The following is a 22,497-nucleotide window of genomic DNA, read 5'->3' on the forward strand; positions in this document are numbered from 1 at the left end:
TTCTGTTTTGGAAGTTGAGACTCCAGAAAAAAATCCCACTTTCAGGAAATGCCATCATGCACCTTTAAAAAAACACCATAAAAACAGTACTCTCTTACATATTTCAGGCTAAGCATTCAAAATGACTAGTCACTTCTAGTGACTAGTTATAAAATTACGTTTCGGAATTAAGATTCCCTGATCACATGAATGGCTTTCAACATGTTCTAAAGAGCCGTGATTAATATCTTTTTATCGATTTGTTGAGCCATCCAGTTTCTTTGTTATAAAAAGATAACCTAGTTATCTTTTTAATCACCTATTACCGTAGTAAATTATGGACAAAGATGTACCTCATCTACCTAGTAAGCTATTAAATCCCAAGTTTCTTAAAGTGGCAACAAGCATATACCTTTCTTCTGTACCATATGCTTCTTTTTAAAAAAAACCCTCCACGCACAATAGTGAGATTATTTAAACTTTGTTGTTAACAGAAAGAAAGAACTGTATGCTTTTCCTCAGAAGCACCTAATCTACATGCCGAATCTACACTATATCTTCTGATGGTAATTTAAGTATTGTATCTAAACACCAATTACAGCTACAGTCTTCTTGATGGTAATTACTAATAATTTTTTCTCCTTCTTGCAAGAAAAAAAATACCCAAACCCTTCACCACTGACAAAATTAACCTAGTGAAATTAATATGTCTCACTTCCAGGCCATTTGTATTGCAATAATTCTGCATGGAGACTGCTTGCTTCCAGCAGTTTTATCACCTTCTGCAGTAAAACTAACACATGTAGATCTCTAGAGAGTCTTATTTTTTTCCCTGTTGTCTCAATTCTTTACCATCAAAAATGACAATCCTGTCAGCACATCACCACATTTAAAGACCGACCTGTGCCAGTATACAGCCTGACATGGTGCATTAGTACAATTTCTCCAGGCTGGATACCAGCCTCTTCCCCACCTACCTGTTATACCAGTATTAGCAACCCTCTACAAACATTTACTGTGTGATTTTTTTCTTATTTTTATTCTTATTCTTTATTATTATTATTATTATTATTATTATTATTATTATCATCATCATCATCTTGTATTCTTATTATTATTCTCCTAGCATTATTGGAATTTAGATTATGTGAAATTAGAGGCATATAATTCTTAGGCAGAGCTCTTAGCTGTGGAATTCATTCCAAATTGGTAAAACAGAACAGGAAGTTTTTTAACCACTCAGGTACATTCTGGGTTCCATAGTCATTCAGCAATTGAAGCCTGAAGGAAACCACCTATTTGACACATGTTCTCAGGGCTTTGAAGAACAGCTCAGGATCTTTATGAAAGACCAATACATTACATTTTTATCCACGTGCACATTAACTAACACAAATACTTACAGAGACACAGAAGAGTGTCTCACCAAGGAGAAAATCCCTCTTCATGTCCCCTCTCCTGTAACTAATGGAGGAAAGGGTATAATTTCTACCAATAAATAACTAAAGAACTTAATCACTGAGAAGGGAACTGAATTATCCAGGGTGATATAACTAGGAGGAAGAAGCTCTTGGTTTAAAAGCAAGAAAACCATCCCGATTGTGAAATTTTGTCACTGTGGAACAGTAGATACAAGGGATGTACTTGAAAGCCCTGGTTGAAGCTTAATCGTAAACTGGACGTCACAGTCACAGATACAAGTACAGTAGAACACAGCACTAAAAACATGACTGGTACCTGATTAACTATTTTCAGTTTCTACAGTCTGATATACCTTTCAAGAATCTCCCTAAATTTTGTGATTTTTCTCTAGTTCTGCTAACAATGCAATACTGACCCAATGCTGTATCCTACTTAAATTTAAATTCTTTAAGCATCTTCCAAAACTTTCTGGTGAAGCAAGTATTACAAGGCCAGAAAAAGGATCTGATCTTAATTTCACCCAATTTATGCTAATTGCTAGTACTTTTTAAGGACCCTTAGCTGTCTTCTCTTATTCTGGCACCTACCTTTACAGTACACACAGATGCACAAGTTGCACTTCCACAGCTGAGCAGTTTCCATGCCGATTTTCAAAATGGAACGGAGAAAAAATAACTGAATCTCAAATTTCAGTCCACCTCTTGCTTAAACTATTCTCTCTCTCCACCAAATATATTTTTGAAACATTCTACCTTTCATCCCAGCAGCAGAAATGCCAGGATCTTGTCTTCTTCATCAAATCTACTACTGGTGCCTTTAAGGTCACCATCACTGACAAAAGAACTACCGTAAATTAAACGTCCAGAGAAACCAAGATGCCAGGAAGAATCACTTGATGTACAAATAAAAAATATTAAAGCCTTTCACGTGGCAAAGACTATTTTCTTAGTTTAGTTTACTAATATACATTTAGATATAGATATATTTATAAACTACCAAAATATATTTCTCTGCATCTCTGTTTACATCTCTGAAAATCCTTTCCTCTTACAAGCATCCTCTTCCATCTTTTTCTCCTATGTGCAATAAATTTTTAAAAAAGAACGTTGAAATAAGAGATGAATCAAAACATATATTACTAATAATACTGAAAGCCTCAATTTAGCACACGCTTTTGTCAGAGTGAAGGTATAGTTTAAAAATTAAGCAGATGATTGCTTTGCTGAATTGAGGTTTACACAACCTTGAAGTTAAAGTCAGAAAGCTGGAATAATGCAAAACCTCAAGGAAGGGAAGAAATACAGAAACCTCGAATTGAAATTCAGAAAATGTGTTCAGTTGCCTCAAGCCTGGTGTTTTCATTTGATTCAGCTGGAGAAATATTTGCAAGCACTACCAAGGGCGCAGCCAGGCTCCCTGAAATGGGTCTAGTTTGGAGAAAAGGAGAACTTAAGGTGTTAAAAGAGATTTTCTAGGAACCATATAGCAGTGTTGCCTTCTGCTGCCTGGAGGCATATCAGAGGGATAAGGGGAGAACGAGACTCATTGCTGCGGGGGATAGAGAGCACAGAGGACACAAACCAGAGGAAATGAAGCACCATTTGTACCACTGCTCGCTAAACAACTTTTTCTGCTGTTAGTGGTAGCAAAGATTTAAATGAGAACTGACACCTCACTGTGCAGGGCATGATAAATGGACAGAAACAAAACACAAAGTCCCTGTTTAAACTTCAGAAATATTTTGTCTTCTCCTCTGTGCAACACCTAGCTCAACAGGTACCCAAATTTGACTATTATTATAGAACTTCATGAACAAGAGAACAGGCAACTAGAATGGAAAATAACAGATAACAAAAGTTGTAAAAAAATATTTCCATTTGGTCCTGGTGTTCCCAGGTTATTATTTTTTCCTTTCCAGAGTTACCCTGTTAGAGATTTTACATTCTTTATTTGCAAAGTGACAAGTCAGTGATGCCAGAGGTGTCCACAGGTTGGACAATCCAAGCTCAACACAATAGGACAAGTCTGTCAAGCGTTAGAAATATCATCTAAAATGGAGATCCTGTTCATGAGAAATTAAGTTCCATGCAATTAACTCCAACTCAAACAGTTACATTACATGATCCTAAAGTTCTCATAATGTTTCATCTAGACAGCTCACATCCTGTCCTACAAAGCTGCGCAGCATTGCTGCAGACTGATACAGCTGCTGCATTTCACATCTGAGCTGGCTCAGTCCCTGCTATTGGTGAACTGACAAATACGAGCAGGTTTAGTTCATAAAGCACTTTTAAATCTTTCCGGAAGAAAAATATGAATGAATGCTCATTTTCAAGGGAAACCTGAAAGAATTGTACAGAATACAACTACAACAACTCATTTTGCATGATATAGCGGCATAAGTAGATAATATTGTCCAAAATCTACCAGACTCATGAGAACATGAAACCTGCGGGGAGCTGCACTATTATTCTGTGTAATTACAAGGAAGAAAAAAACACGTTGTTCTTAAGATTCTTCAATTTTGTTGTTGAGATTCTTCAATTAACAAGTTTCTATTTATTAACCTTTGTACCAGAATGCGCACACTACATGGATGCAATGTCACTATCTTTACAAAAATTAATGTAAATTATTGAAGATAGGCATGGTTATAAATCTTCCCTTTGTGTAATATCTTGGAACACTTAATTAAGTTACCTTTTTTTTCCTAGTATCTGCTGTAAAGTTATATTTGCTCACCTTACCCTTGAAATACATATTTACATAGCTGTATTACATGCTAAATTGCCTCGAATCTGTACCAGAAGTCAGATTCTCATTAAAACTAAGGTCTTTTAAGCCTCTCAGGAGGCATATAAGAACATACACTTCATTTAAAAAGTAATGTATTCTTACTCTCGGATCCTTTTACATCAGTACAACCATGTATAAAACGTCTCTAGTATGTATTTGAATCTGTCCATACAGTTAGAAAAAAAATAATTATATAAGGCTTACGAGATTAGGAGTTGCTTTTTTTTATATGAAAGATTCAGTTGATTGGAAACTTCATAGCTTACTTTCTCTAACAGAGCCAGTAAATTTATTTGTTAAATCAGATTTTTCTTAATTATTAGATATGAAAAGTAATAAAATCTTACACCGCAAGCTCCTACATTTAGCAATACTTGCAGTGTAACATGCTTGAACAGGCAGCAACACAATGGAGTAGCAACCCTCCACGCGGTTGTGCAAACTACATTAGCAGAGTCATTTCATGCCAGTATCTCCTACCTCAACAGAACCACATCTATACTGCCTGAAAGCCTTGCACGCTGCTTGCAACAATTCATGTACTGTGTTGTGTAGTAAGACACTGATGTATGTGCAATCCAAGAATTTTAAATGTCCCCACAGGATATCAAATACTATCCAGCCCGTTTGTAAATACTTTCCCAGTGCTCTGCAGAAAATGAGCCAGTTCTTTTCAAACCTACTTAAATGACATTTTTGTCTTATCTAAAAATCTATGTTCCTGTTTAATAAAATCATCTGGGCAACTTACTGTTTCATCAGTACTGCAAGCTTATGCCTTCATTAATAAATTCTGTTTGAGCGTTAAGATTACCCCCAGTAGAGACAGCTGGGAAACTGCAATATAAAGTCAAGCAGCACATTTAATGACCAACGAACTTCTGGAAACTTAGTCCAAAATGATACATCATTGTGTCAGACACTCTTAAGCAATATGCAGCTTGGTCTCCCTCTTTAGAAATATGAAACCCCTGAAACCGCTACCACAAATTGTGAACCTTTTAAATTACTGCCAAGCCACCTGCTTTTCTCCAGGAAACTTCATAAAACTCTCCAAATTAGTAATGTCATTAAGTAAAGCTTACAGAACTGTTGTTATTCTGAAGGAGTATTAGCTGTTTAGTTTAAGGAAACCAACGGGGATTTTTATCATGGAAAGAACTGTCATGTATATTGTATAATCTATTCCAAATGAAATGCTTTAAAATGTTCTTAAACATGCTATTTTTTCACGTTTTAATCTTTCTGGGAGAAAACCGTATAACCATATTCTCGGGATTAAACTCATATAATGAATAAGTTCAGCTCAGGAGAGGGTATGTGAAAGATTCTCAAACAGTTTATGTGTCTTCAGATGGTATTAAGAGATATATAAATCAAATGTCTGATTTTGCATTTTTGAACAGCACTGGAAGAAATAGTGCTCAGATCGAAGAGGGAGCCTGATTTCCCCTGTTCATTCTCTTGTTTGAATGGTTCTACACAGAGCGGGCGAGGATGGATTATAGGAATGCCTTCTGTCGAGGAGTCGGCCAAAACCGTACCATCTCATCTTGGAGTAATTTATCCAATAAGATGATTTAGAGGACAGTTCAGTGGCACCATTTTTGGAAGGCAAAAGCAGAGGGGAAGGAATATAAATCAAAGGTGACTGGCAGGTAAAGGATATATGCAGCAATCAGCCAAACCATGTGCACACTGGCACAAATTCAACAAGATCATTTATAAAAATTTTAAGTCAGGAGTACACAAAAGGGGGTCTGGTGCTAACTAAATCCACAGATAGATTACACGCCACTGAAATAAACACTTCCAGATGCTGGCATACAAAAACCTTTTACAGAAAGAAATGTTTTCTTTCATAAATCTGAAAGGAGGAACCTTGGGTTGGGGGTTGGGAGAGAAGGGAACAAGATTTCCAAACTGAGATTTGACTTCCTACTGGTTTTATAGAATAATAACTCATATTTTTCAAAGGCAGAGTGTTAACACTGTAGAATAACAAATAACTACAGACAATAGCTTGAAGTATAGACAAAGACATCATAAGTATACAACTGTTCAATGAAAGAAAATGCTTTTTTTTGCTTTCAAAACGAGGAGAAACAATAAAAATGACAATTTGACTTCTTCCGTATCAGAAACTGAATGTATAACTGAAGGAAAAGTTTTCAAATGCCTTTTGACATAAACACACACATTTCATTTTTGAAAACCGATTAAGAATGAAATCCTGACTTCTTCAAAATCAGATCAATTGATTTTGAACATTAATAGGGGCAATATATAATATACAAGACCCTACATATCAGAGATTTTTTATTTGGTTTCTATGTACCTAATTTCTTTCGGAAACAGCATTCAAAACTTTTTATCATTCAAGTTCTTTAGAAAAATTTAGATGTAATTTATCCACATTGTGTATATTGAAACAATTATTGAAGACTGTATTTCAGAACAACTCCTCACTACTATTTTGGTCTGAAATATACAGAAAGAAATTTCTTTCAGTTAAGAAGACTAAGTTGCAGACCAAATGTGAAGCTGAATTTTTCTTGAATTTTAAGGCACCTAAAACAAACTTGCTTTTCGAAATGTTCTGTTCTGTTTATCCCCACAAATATCAGACTACCACACTATCCTTTATATTTTCTTCTTTCCACCTCCAGAATCTGCTGGTTTAGTCTCTCACAAGCTCAGCTTTGCCAGGTCTTCAGCTACTATTCCAGAAACTTTGTTTTCTAGGGGAAATCAGTAGAGTCAATATCATCTTTACTAAATTGAAATTACTAAAGGTACTAAAGGTTTGTGACAAACTTCAGTATTTTTGGCAACAGAGATGGATTTAAGCATTTGCATAAAAGCTGAGCTCAATCAGGATCAATAATGAGCACTTTTAAAACACCAGAAGTGAAAGGTCGTGACTAAGTATATAACTCGATTGTGAAACTATTATTTACATGTACATATAACGTATTGAAGTCTACACGGAATACTTGCATTTCCTATTTAAGAACCTATGAGAGTACAGGCAGGGCTGTATAAGGCTCAAATAATGTAGGTCTCTGCCAAATAGCATTCTCTGTTATTACATGTTCTTTGTGCAGGGAATGTCACAAGCAGTATCATGAACATGGTTTTGTAAATATTCATTGTTTTATGATGCTTAGGCAATTTTATGGGACTGACATTTTTAACAAAAGAAAGTTTAGACTAGAGAGTCTTTTCATACTGAAATGACTTGGAGCCTGAAGAAGCATTCTCCCCAAAAAGTAAATATCCAAACAAAAGTTGGTTATACCCCCTGTTCATTCAATATGCTCCATTTACACACACATACACTGCTGAATAATGGTTACTGTCTTCCGCAGGTCTGTGCAGGATTACAATTTACATTTATAAACTCAGTTTCTCTTTAACTAAACATTTAAAACATTTCATTTCAGAACTGGCATAAACTAGAGGGGACAAAGAATCTGTTTTGCAAACATTTTCTTATTCTTTTTGCCTGTGGTCTTCCCCTGTTGTAGCTGACCACTTTGTTTTGAATTTCAGAGTGCTAGCTGTACTTTTTACTAGAGTTGTTTTCTCATGTTCACAAGTACTACTTACAAACTGTTCATGTACTACTTACAACTGTTCATATGAAGGTTTCAGGTAATCACTATATATTGATCACAGAACAAATATTTTTAAAGAATTATTGTTTGTTACTCCAACTGTTAGAAATACAATCAATTCAAATAACTTAAAATAATTTCTCTAGAGACATTATGCTTGTATTCCTGGTAAGAAATATCCATCTGATATTTTTGTGAACACCTTGGCATACTAAATATTATTATTTAGAATAATATTCAGATGAATATTAGGATTATAGAAGGCTTCAGGGAGACCTTATTGCAGCCTGTCAGTACTTAAAGGGGGCTTCTAAAAAAGATGGCGGCAACCTTTTTAGCAGGGCCTGTTGCGACAGGACAAGGGGGAATGGCTTTAAACTAAAGGGGGGTAGATTTAGACTAGATCTAAGGAAGACATTTTTTACGCTGAGGGTGGTGAAACACTGGCACAGGTTGCCCAGAGAGGTGGTGGATGCCCCATCCCTGGAAACATTCCAGGTCAGGTTGGACGGGGCTCTGAGCAACCTGCTCTAGTTGCAGATGTCCCTGCCCACGGCAGGGGGGTTGGACTAGATGACCTTTAGAGGTCCCTTCCAACCCAAACCATTCTATGATTCTATGATTATACCTATAGGCCCAGTCAAGACTGCAGATCGTTTTCACTATGCACTTTAGAGAGATGAGCTTTTTAGATTAATCTAAATCTAACATATTATTATTATTATTTTACTTTTTTGGCCAGTCTGTGGAAAGATTAAGCTTGTTATAATTTGGTTTGGTATTGATTTTGATCCCATGTAAATCCTGAATCTTAATGAAATCAGTGATGCCGCCATGTTGTAAAGTAAGTAAGAGACCAGAACCAAAGTTTCATGAAGAAAGAGGGATGTACCCAGGTCATGCTACCAGATACGGCAATTTGCGCTTTCTCAAAATGACTTTCCACTGACTTCCTGTTGAACTCCAATACATTCTGTACATGTTAGAGAAGTAATCCTCTTACTCTCTTCATTCTAGGTCACGCTTTAATGTGTCTAATAATTAGACCACTCATCCAAATAAACCAAGAAATGATCTAATGATGTGGCTACAGTCTTCATGTAAAGGGTTGTAGTACCAATATCATTGTACTTGAGATCCTGGGATAGACCGAGCTGATGTTTAACGACTGGGCATTCAGGATTATTCTACTCCTTAACTATCTAAATGAATAATAAGAAAAAGAACGTGTGTAGAAGAGTACAATTACAAATAGATGTTATATGAAAACATTAGAATATTCCTATATACTAATTTTATATCCAAATATAAATTCATCTCCCAGTATAAAAAATCTAAAATCCTATGTAGACAAATTTCCCATATTCCTTGATCAAGGAAGCAAGATTTAGCCTGCAATGAATTAATACACATAAAATGTCTCACCTCCTTAACTTAAATGCACAGAGAAATAGATTCAGGTACAGCACATGGAATTGTATCATCCCACATGATGAAGAGTCACATATTTCCCATTCCTGTCTTGCAAAATGATATGGCGCTATTTTTTAAATCAATTATTTATTTTTCTGCTCCTTGAAAGTCTGGACCATGCTTTAAAGCTGGCAATACTGAGTATGACCCAATACTGTTAGCAAAGAATATATGGATAAAACATATGTCTAGACTACCTTAGACATGATACAATGCAGAAGAGTCTAGAGTACACTTGCTGCTTTCCATTGTGGTTTGCACTTGGAGACAAAACCTAAATGCTCTAATTACGTTAGTCATTTTGACATAGCTATTAAGGTCAAAATAAATGCAAACGGATCATTTTCACTAGTTTAATGTTAGTTCTCATTTACCATATGATTATAAAACTTTCAAAGTGCTCTTTTTGTCCAAACCAACATCCATCAAATGCTGCTAAAGAATAAATTACACAGCTTAACTCTTCTTCCAAAACTGCCTTATTAGGCACACTTACCACCAAATCAGGTGGAAGAGAGGGGCAATCATGATGAAACAGCAAAAAAGGGAAAGATGTCAGAAAACCTCACTGTTTGTGCTTTACAAATACATATTAACCATCTTAAGAAAATAGTCCCAAAAGAGTATGTATTTTTTTAAGAAAATATTCTCCTATATTTGCTTTTTAAACAGAAATAAAATCTAAACTCTATGTATGGGACTGAGTTATTCAGTAGCAAAAGACAGAACTGGTACTTACATTCAGGTTTTCCATTTTAGAAGTAACACTAGCAGTTTGAAGTGTTCTACAAAACAGAAGTTCTTCACATGATTTCCTTCAGAAATCTAGTCATTTTGGAAAGAAAGTATGTTTGCATCTGGCAACTACAACTGATGAGATTCATCTCAGTTCCATCAAGGTTCAACCAGTCAAAACCAGCAAGATTCAGTGAAACCAAAAATAAAACATGAATCACATCAGTACAACTTGGCAATAGCAGGGTTCTAGCATATATGCCTCAAACTGCAGCGGAATGCAAAACCGTTTTGAACATTTGAATATAGGTCAACCTAGGTCAACTCTTTCTCAAAGCTGAAAGAATGAAGCTGGCAGGAGTCCTCTCAGGATGAGGGTGGTGAGACACTGGAACACGTTGTCCAGAGAAGTTGTGGATCTCCCATCGCTGGAAGTGTTCAACGTCAGGTTGGATGGGGCTTATGATATAACCTGATATAGTGGAAGATGTCCCTGCCCATGGCAGGAAGGTTGGACTAGATGATCTTTAAAGGTCTTTACCAACCCAAACCTTTCTATGATTCTATGATTAATATCCTGGACTTCAGGGTGGAGAACCTAGAAACTGTGGAATCCCTACATTGGGCACAAGCTCCAAATTCCTTTTTATATATGCAGAAGCCTGCAGTCAGAAAACATCCATTATCCCATAATGTGCTTTGGTTTCCTCACTACCAGAACCAGTCAGCATGACCCGCCAGCTGGCATGCAAGTCCATGAGCCACAGGTTCCATGAGGAATTCTGTACGGCAAGGGTTTCTCATAGTCAGTAAGCATCCTGGGATGCATATTCAATGAAATTTTGCTTTGTTTCTGCTCTTCGCTTTCCCTTGTCCCTCATTCTGGTGTCACAGACCTAAGATATGATATATTGCAATTCTTTCAGAAAAAATTGCCAAACACAGCATGTCAGATATTACCCCATTAATATCAAGAGAATGTTTCAATGGATGTTACCAGCAAAAAGTTTGCAGTTTGAGATGTCCATAACAAAGGTGCTATAAAAATCCAAGTGTCATGGCAATTATTGTCGCTACTAGTGCTCTTCACCTCAATAATTGGTTTAATGCTTGAAAATACTCAGTATCTCTATTTCTGTAAAAAACATCCATCTAACAAAACTAATAGTTACCTAACAAATAGTTACCTAACAGTCTTGAAATATTTATTTATTCACTTAGAACAATTTACATTAATTCTCAGATAGTGACATAACTGGTTCTGGGCTAAACAGTCACTAGCCCACTATGACTGCATTTAGGAAACACACTTTGATTCTTCCGGGAAACCTATTCACACAAGGAAGCAAATCATACCAGGACACTAAACGCAGTAAGCGTAATCTTAGATTCATACCCAGTTAAACGCTGGATGCTGAGTACAAAATGACTCGGTGTATTCAGGAATAGCTCCTTCCTGAAGTACTGAGACGCCATTACTATTCCCAGTCAAGTGGATTCTTAGCCATAATTGATTATTTTTTTGCATTGGCTAAACTGTCACAAAAGCCCTTTGTTTCTCTCCCCCTGGGAGTCTGAAAAAACTGAGAAAAGACAGGCAGATGGGAAAATATACAACCAAAATATATTCAAATCCATTAAAGAAAATTAACCTCTCCTTCTTCAAGGGCTTACTTCCGTGCATATTCACACAGTGCATGACTCCAATGACACAATTCTCTATCCAGACATACAAGCACACCTTTGAGTTTTCATGCAATGTCAATAACCACTGTGTCTTAATTTGATAAAAATGGAGATGGAGCACTGAGTAGCCCCCTGCAATCTAAATACACTTCAATGATGTAGAGGTCTGGTGGCGTGTGTCTAACCAAACACGGAGGAGATATATTAACAGTCCTACAGCAGATTTTTATATAACCAGGTATGGCCATTTCTTCAAATCTCAGAAACAAGAACTACTTGACATAGGCTATGTTTATTTTCTAGGTAGTGCAAAACCTTGATATAATGTTAGAGAGAATTCTGAGCTATTCTCTATGGTGTCTGAGAGAAAAACTGTATCAGAAGGATCTAAACCCTCCCCTGATCTCTTTGAAGCCACTAGAAGGGATATTTTTATGGATCAACGTAATAACCAACAGACTGGCAGTTGACAAGGGCCTGCTGTATTCAAGTTAGCATTTGAACCAAAACCACTAGGGGATGAGTTTTCTAACTAGAAGAAATGTAACAGTCGTGTTTTCCTACACAAGGATGGGTGATGTGGAAAGACACCCCAGCGTTACTCATGGAAAGTCTTTCACCTTTTTAAAGAGACAGACATGAGGAAAGAAAAAGGTTAGTCAAATGAGTAGAGAAAACTAAACTAACTTGTTTTAATCCTTTGGAGCAGTAGTGTGTAAGAAATGGAGCTCAGTGATGAGAACCCTAATACTGAGAACAACCTGGTACCCAAGATGTGAGATGGCATATGGGAAACTGAGATAACTTGTTGTCCTGAATCCCACGTGAGGACCTGGAACATAAGGCAAGATCCACATCAGACTTTCACCAGAGAAACATATCTGAGAAGGATCCTGGATATGAACTACTGCTTCCTTGTTTACATCTAAAATGGAAAGGTTGACTTTGGAAATACCTGGTATGGAACAAACCTATGAGATCCACTCACTCTGTCTCTTCCAACATCACGCTTCAAAATAAGACCACGACTGATGGTGCTCAGGGAAGAACTCAGTCTGCCTATGGGTGAACCTCATATTGAATGCATCCATCCCAAAGTCAGTGCCCCATACATTGAAGTTTCTTGATGAAAACACCTGTTTACTACCAAGACAAGATGAGAGCCTAATACCTACATGTGTAAGGTTCTCATGGTCTTCTGATCTGGTGTACCTGGTTTTTCCACTCTCGACCACCTTGAGGAATGGCAAAGCGGTCTGAGGCAAAGCCAAACAACCCACACCACAATGAAGGCTGTGTACTGGTAGGGTAAATATAAGACCGGAAGAAGACTCTCCTATCAGTTCATATCCCCTTGTGAACTGTGCCAAGGAAACAAGTAAATTTTACTCAGTTGAGCAGAATCAAGGCCTCATACATCACAGTCTCCATAGCGAGTGATTGAAACACAGAGGCCTTTCTGGAGAGTTAGCTTTAGGTGTGCACGGGCAAGTACCTGGGTCAAATATGAATGAGTCATCACTGAAAAACATGTTAATCAAGTCTTAAAGCAGGGCAGATCCCCCTTCCTGTAACCACACGGAGGAGAAGGAAGGTAGGGGGTTTTCACGTTTTTGGAGTGTGATGTTAAATCTGGAGAAAACAAGATGGTTTCCTAGCTGGCAATCTAGTCAAATATCTATAACTTCATCTGTTTCTGCAATTATGTATGGGTCTTGCCACTACTGAGGGTGAGTTTCCAGACAGTGTAGAAATTAGCGTTAGCCTAAGAACTGAGAAGTCCTGGCTCACCAGAGGTGAGAAATGATAAGAAGGTGAGAAAAAAAAAAGATTAAAAACTGTAATGCAGGGAGAAAACAAAAAAAAAGAAAGAAGGGAATTGACAAAATCTGTATTTTGATATCAAGGGCAGTTAGAATATTCTTGTCTGGTTTTGGTTTAAAACGCAATCATCTGCATGGAGTTTTTCGTACAGAGAACATTGATTTTATAGTATCTCGCGATTTTAAATGGGGAAATATTATCAGATAGTTTGCAGGTCCAGATTTTTATTCATTTCTCCAGATGTACTGCTGATTTAAACTCAATCCATTTTTACAGATGATAAAGTCTTTCAAAAAACAATGTTGTTAAATCATAAACATTAAAAATGACACACAGTGAATTTCGGGGAAACTTCTGAATGCCTCACACTAGGCAGCATGGCAAAAAACCAAAAAACAACTCTAGCTAAATTAAAAATAATCTCCCAAATGAAAAAGAAAATGTTTGCTCTCTGCCTCGTATGATTGGCTGGAATGAGGTGGAAATTATTTAAAATGAAAAAATAGTCCAGAGCTGTCCATTATTTCTTACTAATTTACAGCAAGGGTAAAATTCTTCTGTAAATCCTCCTTACTGCTCAGTAGTCACATATCCAAGAAAATTTCAGAACAGCATAGGCCTACAAAATTAAAATAATTTATTAAATCCCAATAACTGTACTGTGCCAAAGTTCATGTAACATTACTTTGGAAGACAGGAAAGCATTTAAAGTGATTCCTTTTTCTTTCTCCAATCTTTTCTCAACGGTCAGCACTTGAGCAGTAACATGCTTTTGTTTTCAAAAAACTGTTGTTGAATACTTTGCATAACTTATTTTGCCTATTATTCCTGGTATGAGATTTCCTGTATGTTCCTAACACATCATGTTATTTGGGATAGTTATGTACACAGTTAGGTTTCTAGGGCTGATTCTACATTCTTCCTGTACAAGTATCATAAACTTACACTGGAGTAATACAGCATCTTGGCATTAGCAGACTTGCACTTTTTTCTTGTCACTATTGTAAGAATGTAGAACTATGTCTTTTACTTAAAGTTCAGTCTAATCTATACATTTTAGGGACTGAATTGAACATGTATATAGCTCACAAAAATGGTTGTTTCTTCAGTGAGCTATACTCATTCTTTTCCTTGCTTCTGTAGAAGGACTGTTAACATGAAAGGTAAACTGCCATCAGGAAACAGTGTAAAATATCTGGACATGCAAAAACATCCTTCCTCCTTACCTACAGCAGACTCTGTGAGGGCACCTATTGACTATAAATCAGATCTGATGTGGAAGAATGATCAACAGGCTTAAGCGAAATGGAAGAGGTGATGTGGAAATGTATATTCCTAACTTCTCTACATGACCTTCAGGTAAGTTTTAAGGGTGGAAACAGCTGAAAGCATGACTTCACTGAATCTAATGAAAGATACCCATTCAATATTTCTCTCTCTGCAGCTTTTAAAGTGTCACCACAGAATCACAAGAAGCACATCGAGTAAAGCCACCTTTCCTCCTGGTTCTGTCATCCTACGAGGTCACGCAGATACACAAAGCAACTATTGTGAAGGTAGTGGCAACAGGAGAAAGCAGACGTCATTCAAAAGCAAGTGTTGCCGCAGTACTGTTCAAAATGCCTAGAGATAATATTTTTAATACAACAGTGTGAAAGCCTTCAATACGAAAATGTAGGGTCAAAGGAAGCATCAATCTACCTTCATGCTTTCTGCACCTGTAAGGAGCTTACAGGAAGCTGGGGTACTTTCATTTTGGACAACTGTGATAGCAACATTCGTCCCCAAAACTGCCAGTGAGGGCACTGACAGGAAAAGTGAGCAGATTGGCAGACCTAAATGCATACTCTATTGTATCTCTCAAAATGCTTTTCCTGAACTTTCTAATTAAAAAAGGAATCGTATTACAGCTCTACAACATCTGTATACATCTAGAAGGTGACCCAAGATTCCCTCTCTCTTTCTTGGCTTGTTTAGAGGAAACAAGATCGGCTCATCTCATCAACCACATTGACTGTAGGTAACGTCAACAAATTAAATAGTTCAGTTAGTTGTACTGTTTGGGAAGTTCACAACATTGCAGGACATTAAAAAAAAAAAAAACCCAACCAGAGTATTTTATTGTATCTTGTGGTTGCAGAGAAATTTCAAACTTTGGTTAATAATTATCCAAACCACTTTTAGTGAGGGTCGGGGAAGGAAGACTTACCTCTCTGTAATTGTTTATGTGAGCTCTTCACTTCTTTATAATAAAATTAAATACATTCTCTGCTTTCAGAAGCTATTGCCATGTTCTTTGCTACATCTCTTAGCAAACTTCTGCTAAAGACACTTCTCTATTTTGGACTAGAAATTCTATCCTATGATTTACCTGATATTAATCTAGCATTTGTGAGTGGCAAGAGAGAGAAGTAAAATTATGTAAAGATAATTCATTGCAAATACGTATCCACTATCATTAATAAACCAAACATTTACTGCCATTTATAAAAGCATTGATCAGTTTTGACACTAGGAAAATTATAATTTCATATACTCATTTACTCTTATTTTTTCCTGTTCCTCGCTTCTAAGGTCAAGTCCCACTATTTCCTTGGTATTTACGGTCCTCATGTACTTCTACATAATTTTTATGTAGATGAATTTCCTCCAAATTCAGAATCATTTTCCTGTCCTAAAATCTCTCCAAAAATGGACAATTTCTTCCTGATTTTTAGGAGCTCAGATCTAGTTTGGCGGGTTTTGTTTTTTTTTTCCCCTATGATGATTTCTTTGACATTCATTGTTTCCTAAATGTAGATATTCTGAGGTAAGCAAGGATATATGCCACATAGAACAGCAGATCAGAAGAAAATGACCCCAATTTATGGCATTGGAGACAGACTAATTTCACATTTTTATCAGCTGAGAAAATGAAATAAAGAATTCGTTTGGCTGCTCTGAACAATGGATTTGCAATTTGCATAGAAAAAATGATGGCAAAACCTCATAACCCATCAGCGTTTTACCACAAGCTCAGTTCTATTACATTTTAGTGGAGGTTCAAAGTTGTCTAAAGAAACCATTCTCTTCTTTCTCCAACTGTAAATGTGTCACTTGAGAGTTCAACTTCCAATAGGAGCAGTATCTGACACACAACTAATTTTAGAATATAAAGTGCTCCTCACCATATTGGAATACATATAATTTAAAATAACTGTAAACCTAAACTTTGCAAAAACAGAAAATTCAAGCACTAACAAAAAAGCATAATTTGTAATTGAAAGAAAATAATATTTAAAAGAAAAAAAAACTTTTTTGTCTTTCCAAAAAGAGACAGAAATTACTAAGTTTTATTTCCCAAGAGAATTATGCCACTTTTATAAAGAAAATTACAGTTACCACAAATTGCTCTCAACAATTCCAAAGCTTCTTCATTTGACCACTTGAAAATCAAAGTTCTTTAAGATTATAAATATAACTTTTTATAACTCTGTTATTACGTACTGTGAATGGGGAAAGGGGGCCAATCTTGTGGCCGTAGCGTCGAATGGCCTCTCTGATGTGGCTGGGCTGGATGGCATCGCTTTGAGCCTCTATACCACAGGCTGCAGTGCTCTGCAACAGAAAAACACATAAATTGTTACTAAATCAAAAACACACAACAGACCTACAGTGCATAAAGTATGAAAATAAACCTTTATAAAACGGACCAATTTTTTTTTCCTGAGGATACACATCATTGCTGCCACACACTACATTAGAGAAAAAAGCTATTAACAAATCAAAGAGGACTTTTACATGAACTTTGCTTAAGAGACCCAAAGAACACCATATTTGTCCTCTTAAATCTTTCACCTAGTGCTGCTGTATGTTGCAATTGAAAAGAGCAGAAAACGTTCAAACTAAAATGAAAGGGTCATATAAGTCATACTGCAATAACCACAGAAACTATTTTTAAAACATTTCAGGCTCTCATTATGATGTCAAGGGGTGGGGAAAATATTGAACAAGTACCCAAAGTGGAAAGCAATTTGACACCAAAGTCACCATTGAATAATATCAGATTGAAATTTGAAGATGAAACATGTGACATAATGGTGTTAGAGAGATGCAAAAATATTTTAATTACCTCAAACTGGAATGTTTTCAAATTTCAAATAACTTTTTGGATTAAGGACCCTAAATAGGAAAAATAAGAATTCACTGCTATTGGTCCATTGATTTTATAAAAATATCCCCAGGATTTTAAAAGAAAAAGTTACTCTCTTCTCCTTGCTAGTCAAACTGAAATGTTGGTTTAGGCTCCATCTAGACACAGCTGCTTGCCAGAATTCAGATGACTTATCAGAATGATGGCTGCTTGGTAATAAATTCATGAAAACGATATTAGTGAATGTATTAAGAATGACAAAAACTTAAATTATACACTGAAATTTAATGTACACACATACACAGCCCCCTCATACATTTACACTATATACTAATGCTTTCAAACTTGGCATATTTTTTACAAAATGTTTTATTTTCAAATGTGCTGCGTCCACTGGAGCCTGTGTGTGTACACACGGAATTATTCATAATACGATGGCAGATTCTTCCCTTGCTGATTGACGTTCATAAAGGGAATGTGAAACTCAAATATTTTCAGCTGGACTGTGCCTTCATGGACTAAGAATAACATTCTTAAGTTAACTCGTTTGTCTCAATGCCTCAGTTATATCCAGTATATAGCTAACCAAATTGGATAAGTCATGGGAACATTTCATTAAAATGGTGCACTTTTTAGAATATAATTATTTCAAAAGGCATTAAGTCAAACACTAGGAAATTAAAATAAACTCACAAAACTAGTGAAATATAATGTATCAAAAACTACATCTCCAGCTAAATTTTTGTTCCTAGGAACTATAATGGAAATCAGCCACAGAAACAAAACATAATCAAATATAATATAAAAAGGAAGAGGAAAAAGCAAAAGTCTTCAGAAAAGTTTTCAGGATTCACTAAAGGCTTTCTAAATGGAATATAATAAGGGCACTGATGACACTAGAAGGAGAAAATACATTTTTTTCTGTCTGTCATTGTAAAAAACACTGGTTAAATTATGTGAAAAATTAATACTTGTAGGAGAATAATAACACACGTAAGAAAACCACAAGTCACTCCATTGCTTTGCAGCAAAATGAGTACTGCCATCACATTTTTTCAAAAAAGCCCTAAGTGACTAACACAGTGCTTTCTATCCAGTTTATTTAATCAAATCTAGTTCCCTTGTGGTTTTAAGGTACATATATCTTTCTCAGATAGAATACCAAGGATCTACAACAGGAATTGTAATATTTACATTTCACATTCTGAATATGAGACATCCATAATTTATGCAAAGTAAACAAACATTTAGATTGAATGCAACCAACTGGCATAAAAATAAAGCAGGTCAGGCAAAGTTGTTATAGGCAAAGAAGACAGTCGCCTAAGGCTGCTGGGAGCAGGAAAATCACAACCACCTCTTTGCCTACTTTGCTTATGCGTTGAACCTCAAAACCTGTGCTAGCTGCTACTGTCAGAGAAGGGGATGATTATTTGGGATGGTATCTACTGCTTTGGCTGTAGAGCAGCAGCTTATCTTAGAAGCAGCAGTTGTTACCTCAGCAAAATTCAGTTTGCAGCCATTACTGAAAAGCTTTAGCCTAGTTCTGATAGAAGGAACACCAAACCACACATTTGGCCCTACAAAAACATTGGTAGTTAACATGTGATATAGGTTAAAATTAATATTTAAAAAGAGACATGTTATTTCCTGGAGATGTTTTGGTTTCTTCTTCTTTTTTTTCAGGCTTGTGCACCAAATACCTTTTTTCTTTTCCTTTGTTTGGATTTGGTAGAGTCCTGTCCAATTCCACCATTCCCCAGGGCTCCTGATGGGGTTTTCCCAAGATGTTGCTGTCCTGCTGATGCTGGGGGTGTGGGTGTAGGAGGTGGTGTGTTTTCAGGAGAGTCAAGACTGGTCTTCACACTTGTAGATTGCCCTAAGAGATGCGGCTATAAAAGCAAGATGTCAAACAGCCATTATATAATCAAATCACCAAAAAAAAAATCTTAGATTTACTGTTAGAAGAGATGTATTACAGAATTAAATTTGCTCATTCTAGAGGTTACTATAATATCGGTATCGCAGCAATGCATGCAATACAGCACTTATTGCACTTGCCACTGTTGACAACTTTAATCTCCAAATCTGCAATAGGGAGAGCCTTCAATACAGAAAGAAAGAATTTCCACCCAAGAAAAGAGGATTTACATTTAAATATAAAGATGCTACTAAGAATTTAACATTTGGAACTATAATTTAATGTCCTTCTGTCTAAATCCATAACTTCAATGTTCAGAAACTCCATAACAGAAGTCTAGATCAATACCAGATTCAATAACATCTACTTTGAAAGCAATAAACTACCAAACACATGTAAAAGTAAAACATCAAATGCATTAATATGTGAAAAAGCAAGATTTACCTCAGTAGAGTTGTGATACTGTATGAAGGTGGCAGATATGGCATGACTGAATGGGTCACCAGCTTTGGGAGCCATGTCCTGCTTAACCAAAAGGGCCAAGTCCACCAACTGGAGGGGCAAAAAACAGCCAATAAACAGGTAGGTTTACTGACATGGTACTTACTACCACTACTACTAAATGCCATGGTAACAATGAAGAGAGATAGGAATTGTGGGTTGAGGCAGATTATTCTTAGTGTTTCTCAATTGAAAACAAAATTATTCCGAGATATTTCAGCCTAAGGAACCTTTCTTTTCCACTTCTGTAAATATATGGTGTAGTCTATCTACCCAAGAGGGCTTGGCTTGGCACTAAGGTAACATTTTGTTTTCCAGGAAATCCTGCTTTTTTAATCCAATTGTGCAATGGGGTTGAATGAGCCTCAGCGCACTGCCAAAGGTCACATAGCAAAGTATGTGGTTTCAGTTTGGACTTGAATAAAGTTCGTGCTGGACTCCACTCTCCTCTGTAACCATTATAAAACATTTCTATTGTGTATCAGATGGATGAAAACGGTATAGTATGCATCTGTCATACAGTAAATTGAAAGACAGACAGGAATCCAGTTAGCTTGGTTAGCTGAAGTAGTGACTGCATGCTTCTGAAGGGGCTTACAACACCGTCACCTGAGGCCGAAGTACATCCAAGTACTAATTCATTTTGTTTAGCTAGAGTTCAAACAGTAGAGTGTAATCCCTTACCTGTGCCACAGTCTCATACGCTAAATATGCCAAAATCTCCATTGCAACTGCATTTGGCTTTATTTCCATACTGCTACAATCCAACCAGTCACGAAACTTGGATGCTTTCTTTGCTGGCAGTTAAAATCATAAGGGGAAAAGGAGAAGTTAACAACAGGTAGGCCAAAATAATGCATTTTTTCTGGTCATAGAAAAGACTGCAAATGTGAAACAAGGAGTGTGAATGTGATTTGATTGGCCAAGGAAGGAATTCTCAAAATGGAATTAGTGGGGAAAAGACTGTTATTTCATACACAACATTTTGGAGACCCATAAGCAGCATGGAGTAAAGAGAAAAACACACAGTTAATCAATGATACGTGAGATTTCAGAACAAGGAAGGGTCTACTTCAGAGGACCATAGATGGGACAAACCCGATTTTGAATATATTATTGTAAAAGAAACAATATGATTGCATTGCATCTTTGATGAATGAGAGAAAGCACTAGAAGAAATCAACACAAATCTGGGCCCAGATAAAATTATATAAATGTGTTAACAACAGCGAAGACAAATGAAGAAGGAAAGAAGAACTAGGAAGTCCTTGTGTTAACCATACAGGGATTAGGTGCTGACAAACTGGCCAAAATGATTTGTAGATGAGTGTTTTTAAAGTGTTCTTTGGATATAAAGAAATAAGGATAGACATAGATCTGCAAATGATCAACATTCATATGAGAACTTCACACTGCTAATGGATGAGATCACTTAGGAGAAAGTACAGAGAAAAATACACGACAAAGAAACATGATATTTGCTGAGAGAGTAAAAGGAGGAATGAGAGATACCAAAGTGGAACTGAAAAAGCATCGTGGAAATTCACAGGAGAACCAAAAAACGGACAATCTTTCTTAGGTCAGTGGTGGACAAGCTGATCACAGAAAGCTGCGGAGACTTGGACAGAAAGAAGCTAGTAATACAGAGGTCTTAATGAGGGCTGTTTGTGAAGACAGGACAACAAAAATGAAGTAAATACAAGGTGGAAGAATCATTGAAACAGCTCTTTCAAAGAGAGCCTTCAACGAGGACTAAAAAGCTAAAGAGATGTCAGGTGTTAAAGAGAAAACAGGTGTAAATAATGGTTACTTTTTAGGAGGGAATGAAAAAGCTACACAGAATTGCTGAGGGCCAAAAAAAAAAAAAGGCAAGAGAAAAAGTGTGAAGGTGATAGCAGGACCACAAAATGTTCCTAGAATTTAAATTTGTAATCGTGTAGTCCTTGATCTTTGATGGATCTTTTCTTTCGCCTGTCTTTAAAACTGCACAGAAATACATGGAGCTTTAATTATGAATATATATTGTTAGAAGAAGTTTCTTGAAGTCCCTTCCAGGTTTATTCTCTTGTGACACGGTTTTCATGGGTTTATATTACAGTAAAAAGGGTTTACTACTTTAAGCATAGCAATACATTCAATTTTTACTAAAATATAAGAAAATAAGCAAAAATAGCCTTTGCATTAGTTTTGAACAAATGTTCTACATGGCCTTTAGTATGTGCTATCTAGTTGAGTTCATATTATGCAATTGAATTTGTGCATGAGTCTCTCTTGCTATTGTTTTCTAAGCACTGTAATTCTCTTATTCTTTAACGACATTAAAAGTCAGTGAAAAGGACTGTATAGACATGGTCATTTAAAAACACTGAAAATATCGTTGAGACTTTTTTATAGATCACAATCCCCTG

The 22,497-nt window shown here is 36.3% G+C and overlaps 1 protein-coding gene across 5 annotated transcripts in view; it reads right to left on the reverse strand.

Annotated features, from left to right (window-relative positions):
- SUPT3H (SPT3 homolog, SAGA and STAGA complex component) overlaps positions 1 to 22,497 on the reverse strand; it is a 288,049-nt gene that overhangs the window by 38,053 nt on the left and 227,499 nt on the right. For all 5 annotated transcript variants that reach the window (XM_076332635.1, XM_076332634.1, XM_076332633.1 and 2 more), the window contains 4 exons: positions 20,774 to 20,886; positions 20,033 to 20,140; positions 19,371 to 19,559; positions 17,022 to 17,132 (listed from right to left, as the gene is read on the reverse strand). In XM_076332635.1, coding sequence (XP_076188750.1) covers positions 17,022 to 17,132; positions 19,371 to 19,559; positions 20,033 to 20,140; positions 20,774 to 20,886 — 521 coding nt within the window. The remainder of the gene's footprint in view (positions 1 to 17,021; positions 17,133 to 19,370; positions 19,560 to 20,032; positions 20,141 to 20,773; positions 20,887 to 22,497) is intronic.

This window comes from Aptenodytes patagonicus, chromosome 3 (assembly GCF_965638725.1).
Source record: "Aptenodytes patagonicus chromosome 3, bAptPat1.pri.cur, whole genome shotgun sequence".
In the NCBI taxonomy this organism is placed as follows: domain Eukaryota; kingdom Metazoa; phylum Chordata; class Aves; order Sphenisciformes; family Spheniscidae; genus Aptenodytes; species Aptenodytes patagonicus.